Source organism: Rhinolophus hipposideros, assembly GCF_964194185.1.
Source record: "Rhinolophus hipposideros genome assembly, chromosome: 7".
Lineage (NCBI taxonomy): Eukaryota > Metazoa > Chordata > Mammalia > Chiroptera > Rhinolophidae > Rhinolophus > Rhinolophus hipposideros.
The window spans coordinates 40,926,697-40,939,359 of NC_138053.1; the positions used below are offsets into that span (position 1 = coordinate 40,926,697).

The following is a 12,663-nucleotide window of genomic DNA, read 5'->3' on the forward strand; positions in this document are numbered from 1 at the left end:
CCCTAGCAGGAGATGTAGACAAATAAACAGAAAATGATTGCACAGAGAGAAAAGTACTGTGATGAGGTAGGTTTTATGACCATTTTTCCTTTTCAGTTTATAATCTCTCCTTTTTGTTCATTCACTTGACATTTATTGAGAGCTTACTAAATTTCAGGAACCATCTACGTACTTGGGATATAGCAATGAAAAAGATGGGGGAGGTATTTATTTTCTTGAATCTTGGTTTCCAGACAAGTGGGAAAAAGTAATTAAGGGACATATTTATTTTATATTATATTTATATTATACATATATTTTTTATCTTATTAAGAGAAAAATATAAAAGGGACAAGTATATAGAGAGTGGAGGGGTGAGGGAACACATTAGATAGAATAAGGAAACTGAGGCCTGGAGACATTGGGCCCAAATCCCACCCCTATCTAAGTCAAATCTAAAATGTATATATTCTGCCTTCTAGTGTTCTCTTTCCATGAGGAACACTTATGTTACAATTTAGTACAAGCACATTAATGTCATATCATACATACTTCACACAGTAAGACTACTTATTCATTGGATAACTCCTCCTCAGTTTCACATGGTGTAAAGAGCATGAGTACAGATGAATCTCACACACACACACACACACACACACACACACACACACACACACGTGGAATAACCTTGGACAAGTAACAACAATCCCAGAGCCTCAATTTCGTTCTGTGTACAATGAGGTTATCATAAAGATTAAAGGAGATATTACATATAAAGTGATGAGAACAGAGTTAGCACTGGAATAATGTTACCACCTCCCCTAAATCTTCTATTAGGATGACAGATATTATGAAAGGCAAGATAAATAGTTTAAGACAAAAAGTAAGCAGTGATACAATAGAAATTCTTTCAATGTGATAAAAAAGCATGCCTGATGTTTGTGGGAAAGATTTCAGATGCTCTTTGCTAAGACTTCCAAGTAAAATTCTTCCTGGACCAAATCAGCCTTGAGGAATTAGTATTGACTGGGCTAAACCAGGAAAGGATAAAAATATTTGGTTACTTGGAGATTTTTGTCTCTGAATTTTATTTCTTGGCAGCCTTCCTTATCTTTATGTACATCAACGTATATCTATAATTATGAAGCATGTTATGAATTGTTGCTTCTGTGACTTTGTTCTAACTTCTTTTTAAAAATTATTGCATCCAAGGGGGTTCCCCCCTCTTTCTATAATTAGTACAGGGAGTGGACACAAATAAGTGGGACTGTATAAGTGTCTGATTCTGAGGTGATACATACTACGTGTTAGAGAGTGAAAATTCACGCAAAGTAAGGATGATTAGCCCATCTCTAGAATAAAAATACTAATTATTTATTTTAAATAGATGTTTGTGTGTGTCCCTATAACATGGTAATTCTGTGGTGGAAGAATCAGGAAGGAGAGTATTGATTGGTAAATGACTTCCAAGTTGATGCATCATGATAAAGATTGGGACACTACCAAAACGTCTGCCATTACATAGATGGTTATTAGTTCCATCAGTTAGAATCACTGAACCTTTCAGCAATTGTCTGACCTTTATTACAGGCTCAGGTAAGACTGAGGCAAGTGTTAATGGTTTGTGAGATTTATACATGCAATGTTTCTGCTCCAAAAGAACACAAGGCACAGTTTTGCTGAATTCATAAATACTCAGTTAAGCAAAACAAGCTCAAAAAGTCATAAGCTTTTGTTAATTAAGAAAAAAAAAGGGGGAGCCAGCCCGGTGGTTCAGGTGGTTGGAGCGCCATGCTCCTAACGCCAGATGCCATGAGTGGTCGGCAGCTAGCGTGAAGGGCCAACAGCCAGTGTGAGTGGCCGGCAGCTAGCTAGAGCTACGTGAACAGACGACCGAAGACTGGCGACTAACTGCCTCAGCTGAGGGGAGCGCAAGGCTCATAATACCAGCATGGGCCAGGGAGCTGTGTCCTACACAGCTAGACTAAGAAACAATGGCTTGAACTGGAGTGGCGGGGCGGGGGGGGGGGGGGGGGAGAAAGGGGGGGAATCCCAATTGACTCTGGGTGATGAACACACAATGCAATATATAGATGATGTATTATAGAACTGTACACTTGAAACCTATGTAATTTTACTAACCAATGACACCCCAATAAACTTAATAAAATTTTTAAAAAAAATTCCTTTCCTTCTCAAACGAATTCAATCACTGAGATGTGCTCTAAGAACAGTATTTCCAATCATATGTCTTTTTATTTTGCTGTAAAATAGAACTGCTATGCCATGACACAACATTTCATTATTCTAGAAAATACTATATGGTCTAAATATAAGATTTGCTTTGACTAACTCGTTTGAGTTTTACTAGAAATTTAAAATATTTTAATATAGTATGGTAGGTACGTTTTGGGATATGCCTAGGTCATGAGCTCTCCTTCTCTAAACTCTGTGTCTCTACTCTTTTCTACTCCCCCACCCCACCCAACACATGCAGGGTGGGCTCATGACCCTGCTCCTCTGTCCATAACTGCTTTGATCCTGGGAGAAACCTGACCCAGGATAGACCAATTATTGATCACTGGATTTTAAAAAAATTTGCTGACAGTCTAAGCTGGTCAACTGAGAAAAGAGGACATATGAACTTCAGTGATGGGGGTAGCAAAAACAGTGAAGAGAGAAAATGTATTTGCAGAGAAGAAGAATGGACAAAGCCATCCATTCATGCTTGCAGTGCCTTGTGAGGTCCAACTGTATTTATAGTTCTTGGGTTCAATGAGTTATCCTATATGCATATTATTTATGATTTGAATGTTTGCTTAAAGTAATTCAACTTAGTTTTTCTTCATTGTTCAAAAAAAATAAATAAATAACTTGACCAAGATATATACATTGGTAACCTACACCAGTTGGATTAAAACCTCCAGTTATTGTCATTCTGTAAACAAAAAGAAGACAGTGGGACATCTGACTATATTCTTTCCTCTGTAATTATAGTTCCTCTTTTGGAATCTAAGGTAAGAGACTATTATGTTTGTATTGGGGTTGGTGCAAAAGTAATTGCAGTTTTTGCAGTTTATTTTTAACATTTTAAACCACAATTACTTTTGCATCAACCTAATATAATAATTTTATGATGACAGATATATAGCATATGTGATCTGTGTGCCTCAGTGTCTCTGTGTTTATGCAATGTTGGAATTAACAGACTTATCAATACAACTTAAAGGTGTCACTCTCACCAAACATGCTTCACGTGGATTGAGCATAGTTTACCATTCACTGCCTATCTTACATTTTTCCTCCTGAAAGCTAAAAAAACTGAAAATTTCAATATCTAAGTCTCTAGTTACATGTCAGTCTCTAAACTTTAAAAATTTTTTCAGAAACATCTTATGGTCCACCTCAAGACATTACTATGTTGTCAAAATGGTATTATCCCCAAATTTAACCAACTATATTAATCCAACTTGACTACAAGTCATATACAGACAAAATACAAAGTTTCCTGGCACTAATGTGATGTAGGCTCTGAAGGCTAGTCCTAAAAGATTACAAAAATAATTTCAGAATTAGAAACCATCAAATTAGCCACCTTGACTAATTAGTCTTGACAAATTAGCCTTCCTTCCTTCCTTCCTTCCTTCCTTCCTTCCTTCCTTCCTTCCTTCCTTCCTTCCTTCCTTCCTTCCTTCCTTCCTTCCTTCCTTCCTTCCTTCCTTCCTTCCTTCCTTCCTTCCTTCCCACAGGTATAAAATGAGAATGGGGGAAGTATATTTCTCAGAATTAGTAGGTAAAACTGTCAGAATTTAAACTGATTCTGATTAAGATGCAAATCATCCAGCTAAAACACCCAAGTATAATTTGGGTCAAATATAGACAGAAATAAACTAAAAGACTGTGTCTAAGTAAGGCTATTTATTTACATTCCTAAATAGAAATATCTATCTTTATAGTAATATTTTCAGTGAACACTATTGCTATTTTCTAAGTGACCATATCAAAAAATTGAAGATATGCCTTGTTATCTGTTTGATTATCATAATTATGCTACCCTATGCTCCATAAAGACAAATTCATTAGTTTACTTATATAATACTAATATATGGGAGAAATGCCTTTTCTTTTTTTAAAATTAAAAATAGGCTGCTTGAACCCCATAAATTTTCATGGTATGTTAGATAAGGTTGGTATCTCGCCTGCCATTTAATATTTGGTTATCACTTGTGTCACCAGAAACCTTGGACTAATTTATAGCATCAACTTTAGTCAGAGATCATAGATGCTATTAATTCTCATTACCATACGTTCTTAGTCATTCATTTCAAAGGAAAGTCTAATAAACGTTACCACATGTCATTGCTCTAGGTATCCTCTCTCTTTCTCAACAATTGTTGCATGAAATAAATTGTAAGGCTTTTTGAGGACTGGAGAACTCAGTATTTCCTGGATATGTCATTTTTATCTTGGTAATTACCAGCCTGTTGTCTTTAATACCTTTGATGTTCCCTCCCAAATTAAATCAATGACAAAGGAAAAACATGGTTAATTTTATAATTTCCCTTTCTGTTGCTATGCTCTGGCATTAAGTAGCCTTTCTGCTAAGAAATAAATAAGATGTATATATACTTCTTCATAGCCTACGATATGGCGATATTAGGGCACAAGATGTGAATGCTCAAGTAAAATTGAAAAATGATTTCTAACTTTATTCTACCACTTAGAAAATATGTTCTTCAACTAAGCTTTAGTTTCAAAATAAAACATAATTTTGAGTAAGCTATGTCCCTAGGCATGGGATGGACGGACTACAAGGACAATCCAAGATTTGGATATTGTTTATCATTGAAGCAGATTGCTATATGATTTAACATGGAGACAGGAAATGATCATAAAACTCAGCCAAATGAATACAAAGACAAAATTAAGTTTCTATTTACTTAATAGATACTAGTGTCTCAAATAACTTCCTTGTGATTTATTTCTTTCATGGATTAACTCATAGTCTGGCAATCCATTTGATAGCATATTTCATGTAGATGTTAATAGTAAAGGCGTGAATTCTAGGAATTTAGTCTATGGATAGTCCATAAGTAAACAAATATTCAGAGTGCAAGGGTATTCAAGGAAACACTCTTTATAATAGCAAAAATAACTGAATATAACCAGCATTTCATTAATAGGAGACCAGAAAAATAAATTATGGAAAAACCATATTATAGAACAGGGAAAAAAGTATATCTGTATGTGGTAAATGTATATATGTTTATACACAAAAATGTATATAGATTATATAAATATATATGTATATAGACTATATAAATATATATGTATATAGTCTATGTATATAGACTATAAAATGTATATAGACTATATAAATATATATACTTATTTACTATATGCTATATACTATATAGACTTACAAGAACATACACATATGTCCTTATTTATATATTTATAAATATTTGTGTATTTGTGGAATATTTCTGGAGGGATACATAGGAAATCTAACAGTGTTTACCTTCAGGGGTAGGGTTTAGAGTAGAGCAGAAGGTAGAAAGTGTGTAAAGTAGGGAGAAATAGATGCACTTTTCATTTTATATTTCTCTGTAGTGTTTTATTATGTTTTGTACCATTAGTATATGCTATTTCTAAAATGAAAACAAATCAAAACAGGAAAAGGAAATGAAAATAGAACAATAATATCTAGAAAAGTAGAGTAAAAATATTACAAGAATTTAAATTCTTACTGTCAATATTTCTTAAAGTAGACGTGACCCGACTGTTGTAACGTAGTGGGAAATTATTTCAGTAATTTCATAGAGTGCTCTTACACGAAGAGCAAACAAAAGGATAACTCGATTTCCATGGCCAAAAAGAGAATATGGGAGTTGTTTGTTTAAAAAAAATAAGCAAAATAATTTGTTACTATATTACCATCATGCACATTATGATTTCCCTGTCAAAGAAAATGGAAGCCTAAAGAAGCAGTGTCAAGACCACCAGTTATGTATACTGCTATGAGCCATGCATATACTTATTTAGTGAAGAGGTTAAATGTTATCCAGTTTGCTAAGGCTTTGCAGCTAGTTATTGTCTGCTTCACTCTAACTCTTTCCACTATGTTAAGCTAATTCCCTTTTGGAAAAAAAAAAGCAAACTATATTGAAGAAGCAGAGTATTCAACATTTTCAAAAATCTATGGAATATTAGCTATACATCATTGTTTAGACAATACTATAGGTAAACATGTAGGGAGTATACAGTCTGTGCTAGGCATCATTCTAAGCTCTTTCCATGTATTAATTCATTTTATCTTTTGATAATTCTCAAAAAGAGGTACTGTTATTACAAATATTAATATTCAGATAAGAAAAGCTAGGCTAGGAGAAGTTATATAATTTGTTTACCAATAAATTTTCCTTTAGCTACTCTAAAATATAATCCAATTTTACTATAATGTATTAAAAGATATAATATAAAAATAAAATAACTTTTAAAGATAGTCACTTAAATTCATTTATTCTATCATTGAATATATGAAGCAGATCAAAATATACAATTCTGACATGCCTAGCCCAATGATCAAAAGTTAATAACTTTTTGTCATTATAAGTTATGCACACACATACATATATCAAATTCTCTCCTATACTGCTAAAAAATATGAAGTAGAATCATTAGATGTTAATGTTTTTTTTTATTTTTTCTGTCGTATTTGACTAACATGATTGAATTAACAGTAGTCTAATCTTTTACATAATGTTTGAAAAATGCCGTCTAGTTTAAAATATATATATATATATTTTAGCCGACTATTTTATAAATGGGAAACACAGGTTGGTAAAGCGACAACTTCTGACCACAAAGTAACTCATTAGAAGTAACCTACCTAGAATAAGAAGTTATTGAATTTTCCCCTTGTGGTCACACCACAAACCATGAAAAATATGTGGTGTACCATCTGAAATACATTAAACTTTACTGGTACTTTAGTTTTCCTAGACCATTATCCATATAGAAATCTAATTAGTTTACTAAATGTGCATCAACCACAGTCATATTTACTTAATTAAGACTTGACGAAGAAATATAATCTCTAGGAAGTTGGGTGAAATCTCATATGCCATCCTAACTCTCCCCCAAAGCAGGGAATGCATCTAAAACATGTTTGAAAGTTAGTCATTTCTCACTGTTTGAATATATTTCAGTGAGTGGATGCTGTCTAGTTTTAGACACAGCCTCTTCAACTTTGACAGTTTCATTGGTTACAAAAGTTCTTAATTTCAACATCTGGGGGAGAGTTAGGATGAATATGAGATTTCACCCAACTTAATAGAGATTGGTGCATTCTAAGACAAACAAACAAACAAAAACTCACAGACACAGAAAACAGTTTAGTGGTTACCAGAGGGTAAGGAGGATTGGGGGATAGAAGAAGGTAAAGGGGGTCAAATATGGTGATGGCAGGAGAACTGACTCTGGGTGGTGAACACACAATGTAATATAGGGATGATGTATTAAACAATTGTACACTTGAAACATACAATTTTACTAACGAAAGTCACTCCAATAAATTGAATAAAAATTAAAAATAAAGAGTTCCTGGGGCTGGCCCGGTGGCCCGGTTAGAGCTCCATGCTCCTAACTCTGAAGGCTGCAGGTTCGATTCCCACATGGGCCAGTGGGCTCTCAACCACAAGGTTGCCGGTTCAACTCCTCGAGTCCCGCAAGGGATGGTGGGCAGCGCCCCCTGCAACTAAAATTGAACACGGCACCTTGAGCTGAGCTGCTGCTGAGCTCCCCGATGGCTCAGCTGGTTGGAACGTGTCCTCTCAACCACAAGGTTGCCGGTTCGACTCCCGCAAGGGATGGTGGGCTGTGTCCCCTGCAACTAGCAACGGCAACTGGACCTGGAGCTGAGCTGCGCCCTCCACAACTAAGACCGAAAGACAACAACTTGAAGCTGAACGGCACCCTCCACAACTAAGATTGAAAGGACAATAATTTGACTTGGAAAAGAAGTCCCAGAAGTACACAGTTTCCCAATAAAGTCCTGTTCCCCTTCCCCAATTAAAAAAAAAAAAATTCTTAATGTGAATCAAATTTGTTTCCCTAATTTTTGACCCACTTGTTCTGGTTCTTCCAAATAGAGCTATATAGCACCCTCTTTCTTGTAGCAGCTCTTTCAAAATTTGTAGACAGCCATCCTATTTCCCTAAGTTCTTTCCAGGTTACTTATCCCCAGCTGCCTCAAAAGTTTCTTAAAGGACTGTTTTCTGACTTAACAATTGGCTGATTAATGTTCCTGATGAAGCATGATTCATGAAAGTGGTTAAGGGTCGCAATATTAACTGGACACTGTAGATTAGAATGTAATCACAGCTCCCCCAGCTGCCTCCATATTGTTATTAATGTACCCCGGGTCTGTGGTGTTTTTGTAGTTAACTGTAGTTGCTACAATTGTTTTAAGCAATTTGGTCACATATTGGATTCCTGAGTTTGTGTTAAAATTTCAAGTTGTTTACATTAACCCCCATCTTTTCCACTCTAGTTTTCAATCTGTCATTACAGCTTCTTTGTACTGGTTCCACCTGTATTAACGCGGGGAGCTTGTTGTTTTAGCTATCTTTTCAGCTCTGTATCATCTGCATACCTGATAAGACTAGTTTCCAGTGTTTTCATCCAAGTCACTCATCAAAAACTGAATAGGTCAGGGACATTGGCAAAGACCTTCAGCACACCACTGGGGGCTTTAGCCCAAGCAGATAAATGACAACATACACAGGCACACATAAAAAGTTCAGCTTAAACTCCTAGAGAATTTTGTAATCAGAGAGTATTTAACTAGCAACGGGTATTTAATTTCAGCAGATATTTAAGTTTTATGTTACATGGTTTTGATTTATTTTTACTTTTTAATTGTTTTGGGGGGGGGGATTTAGAGAATGCCATAAACTTCCATAATTAGAGCTGCTCAAAATGCTATAAAAGAATTATTCTATGAGGTAGGAATTATTATTCCTATATGCAGATTTAAAAACAAAACTTGGAGAGAGTCAACAACTTGATTAAGGTTATAAAGATATAATTCAAACCCAGATGCAGGGCTCCAATAGTTCCAACGAGTTCTATTAACTAATAGTTCTAATAGTTCAGTTCTCTTCTCCTTTAGCTCCCACAGCTATAATATCATACCTGGGAAAATGTCCCTTCCTTGAGTCTTTATGGTATTCTTTCATAATAATACCGCCTCACTTTCTTTCAATATTTCTATATGGTGGAAATCCCACATTCTTCTAATTCAAAGAAAAAAAGAATATGCAAGTGCCTGAATTTATCCGTGTGCATAAAATAGTTTTCATGCGTACTCAGAAACACATATGTAATTATTTCTATCACATGAAAGATTTAGCAATACCATTTTGTAGAAAGCATTATCAAAGGCAGTATTTCAGTGGAGCCAATTAGCAACATTTATACTGCTGTAGTGGATCCAATTCTTACATTAGACTCTTTATCAAGAAAATCAGCATAGGACAATAGAAAGAATTTGGGATTTTAGTCAGAAAAGGAGAGTTCAAATCTCTCTAACATTTACTAGTGTCTCAGGAGAGTATGTATGACTCCTCAGGTCTCACTCTGTACTGTCTCCCAAAGAGATCTCTTTCAAAACAATGGTTCCATTTTACAACTCTAAGTCAACAATTTTCTAATGTATTTCTATAGTGTGTGCCTCTAATCTGAGATTTAGTTCTGTCTATCCCACTTTTCTTAAAGTCCCCATTGGTCTCACAGGATTTCCTCATTGAGTGTGTCCTAAACAAACAAAAAACTCCATCATCTTTCCTTCAATCTTCAGTGATGATTATTTCAGTTCAATACAACCATCCACCATCCACTTATACCAGAAACTTGGGAAATATCCTTGGTTCCACCTTCTGCATTCTTCATAACCAACCACTACCTCCTATAGTTCTACGTAGAAAACAAAAAATCTCAAAAGTTGTCCACTTCCCTTTGCTTCTTCTGCCACCTTCCTGGTTCACACCACCATGTTCTCTCCCCTGGATATAGCTAGTGCTACATAATTTGCCTCCATGTCAACTATTTCCTGTCTCCAATTCACTACAAACAGGGAGATAGTTCTAAAATCCGAATCTTGTCATGTCACTCCCTTGCTTAAAATAATTCTATGACTTCCCCTAGAAAAAAGTTCAGATTTCTTTCTGTGCCTTAGCGGATGGCTCACATCACAAGCCTCATATCCTACCACTCCCTTGTTTCCAACCCTACTAGATTTCTTTTCATTTCCTCAAATTTGCTGTTCTCTCTAATGTTGCACAGCTTACAAGGTTTTTCTTGAATGATCTCCTGGGAATGCAGTGATGCAATTACTTTCATTTCAGTATAAAGAATATCAGATAAGAAGACCACTCCATCTTGATTCATTGGAAAGTTGAAGGGGTGGGGCAGGGGTGTGGGGAGGGAATGAGGTACCAACCTGAATGAACATCCAGCTAAACTGGCAAAGATACAGGTAATGTGTGACAGCAGCCACGGCGGAACAGCTCTCATCAGTGAGTTGGGGACTTGCATATGCAGATGCCAGAAACACAATCTGTAAGAAATAAATACTTTCATTTCAAAATCATGCTAAAAATCAATCAAGAATATTCAGAAAATAAACTGTGTCTCATCAGAATCTATGATTCAATGACTCAAAGGGACAATAAGTTGATTTGCTGCCCAGCCTGAAATGACTAAGTCTTCTAAAAATGGCAATACATAGATTTTTATATTTCTAAGAAACAATAAATTATGTGAATTTATGCTACATGTTGCTTGGGGCTGTGAAGAGGAAATTCTCAAAGTAAACATTGTTCGAATCATTGTTGGACAAAAATGCCATGAAATACATGTATTTTAGCTAAATAGAAAAGAGAAACAAGAGTGGAAATACCATTCTTTGTTTAAGCCAAAGCTAATAGGAGAGAAAAGAAGTAAAAGCTCTGACTTTACCCTCACGTGCATCCTCTTGTTTAATTCTCAGCAAATTAAAATTTCAAATCCTAAAATTAATCCGTGTGTTTTTATTTCAACGGCTCTCAAACTTTTGTTCAAAAGTAGCATTCACAATGAGGCCTCTCTTAACCATACTATTTAAAATTGTACCCTTTCCTTTTTTCCTTCCCACCCACATGATTCCTTTCCCATACTTTTCTTTTTTAAAAACAAAAAAAAAACAAAAAACAGACTTATTACCTTCTAACATTCTCTATAATTTGCTTATTTATGATGTACGAATGAGGTCCATGAAAAAATAAACAAATTTGTCTTTCCAGAACATATCACAAAATAGCTTTTGAGTGATTAGAGCTTAGATAAACATTCTTAGATATTCCTAGATTTTAGCTCTAACTTCTAAATTGTAAACTATTATAGGTCATAAATTTAACCTTCCTAAAGTCCACAAATATCACAAATATCCATTGAACACTCAGCACAATAACCAAAAGATCTTAGCAACACAGAACTGTGAGATTCAGCCAAAAAAAAAAAGGAATAATTTTACCATTTCATGTTCTTTCTTTTCACAAAATGGCATCTATTTCCATAAAGTCTGTATACGTGCACCTACAATAAATTTGAGTCTCTCTAATTCAGATTCTATAATATGGATTGTGCTGAAGTTTTGTTCTGATCAATCTGAACAGTTTGCTATGTAAAATAAGAATGTAATCCAAATTGTAATGGAATAACCCTAACTTTAAGCATTCTATGAAATTATTTATAAATGGTATGCTAATGTAAATAATTACTACTCTTTTTGATCTTATTTTCTTTGAATGAAATTAGTACAGGATATTGTTTAAAACTGTATTTACTTTCAGAATACAGTTTTAACACCCCACATTCCATTCTTAAGGTATGACTTCACATTTTATTATGTTTTAATGTCTTTTTCTAAATTATAGGAAGACCAATCTACTTTTGTAAACTATGAACATTTGTCCAGAATGTTCTCAGAATTATGAGAAATACTTTTGTCTATATGGGAGATAAGTCAAGAAGAGAAAGCTGAGGAGTCACAATGCACACTGCTACCACAGGGATGAGCTAAGAATACTTCGAGAACCAGCTTGTACATGTGACCAGGCCTATCTAAAATTAAATTAAATTGAATTAAAACAAAAATTAAATGGTTAAAGTAAAATAAAATAAAATCTCCTAGCATATTTAGTTCACACATCTTTGAGAGACATAAATTAAAAAAAGATGAAGCTGTATCATTGTTCTTTTACTCAAACACATAGAGATGACCAGGAAAAAGATTATTTTCACAGTCAGTTTTCTGGATGCATTAAGTTGAATACGGTAAGGAAAAAAAACCCAGAAAATTTACAAAGGTTCTCAGTCATTCATGTATTGATTCATTCAGTAAGTGTTTGAATACCTATCATCTACAAAGCATTATGCTATCTATGCAAGATGAAGAATATGATGGCAGAAAACTACTGTGCACTGGCAAGGTACTCCATGTTGTGTGTGTGTGTGTGTGTGTGTGTTTGTGTGTGTGTCCCTCATATTAATGACGTGAAGCATTAATGTTTTTATCCCAATTTAATAAATGATGAAAGAGGATATGACAGGGTAATTAAGTTGTTTAAGGGTCATTGGAGA

General features: G+C 34.7%; 1 protein-coding gene across 1 annotated transcript in view; it reads right to left on the minus strand.

Annotated features, from left to right (window-relative positions):
* Positions 1–12,663, minus strand: part of ADGRV1 (adhesion G protein-coupled receptor V1) — a 503,044-nt gene that overhangs the window by 171,227 nt on the left and 319,154 nt on the right. Inside the window, exon 85 of the mRNA XM_081054450.1 lies at positions 10,484–10,600. Within this exon, the coding sequence (XP_080910576.1) occupies positions 10,484–10,600 (117 nt within the window). The remainder of the gene's footprint in view (positions 1–10,483; positions 10,601–12,663) is intronic.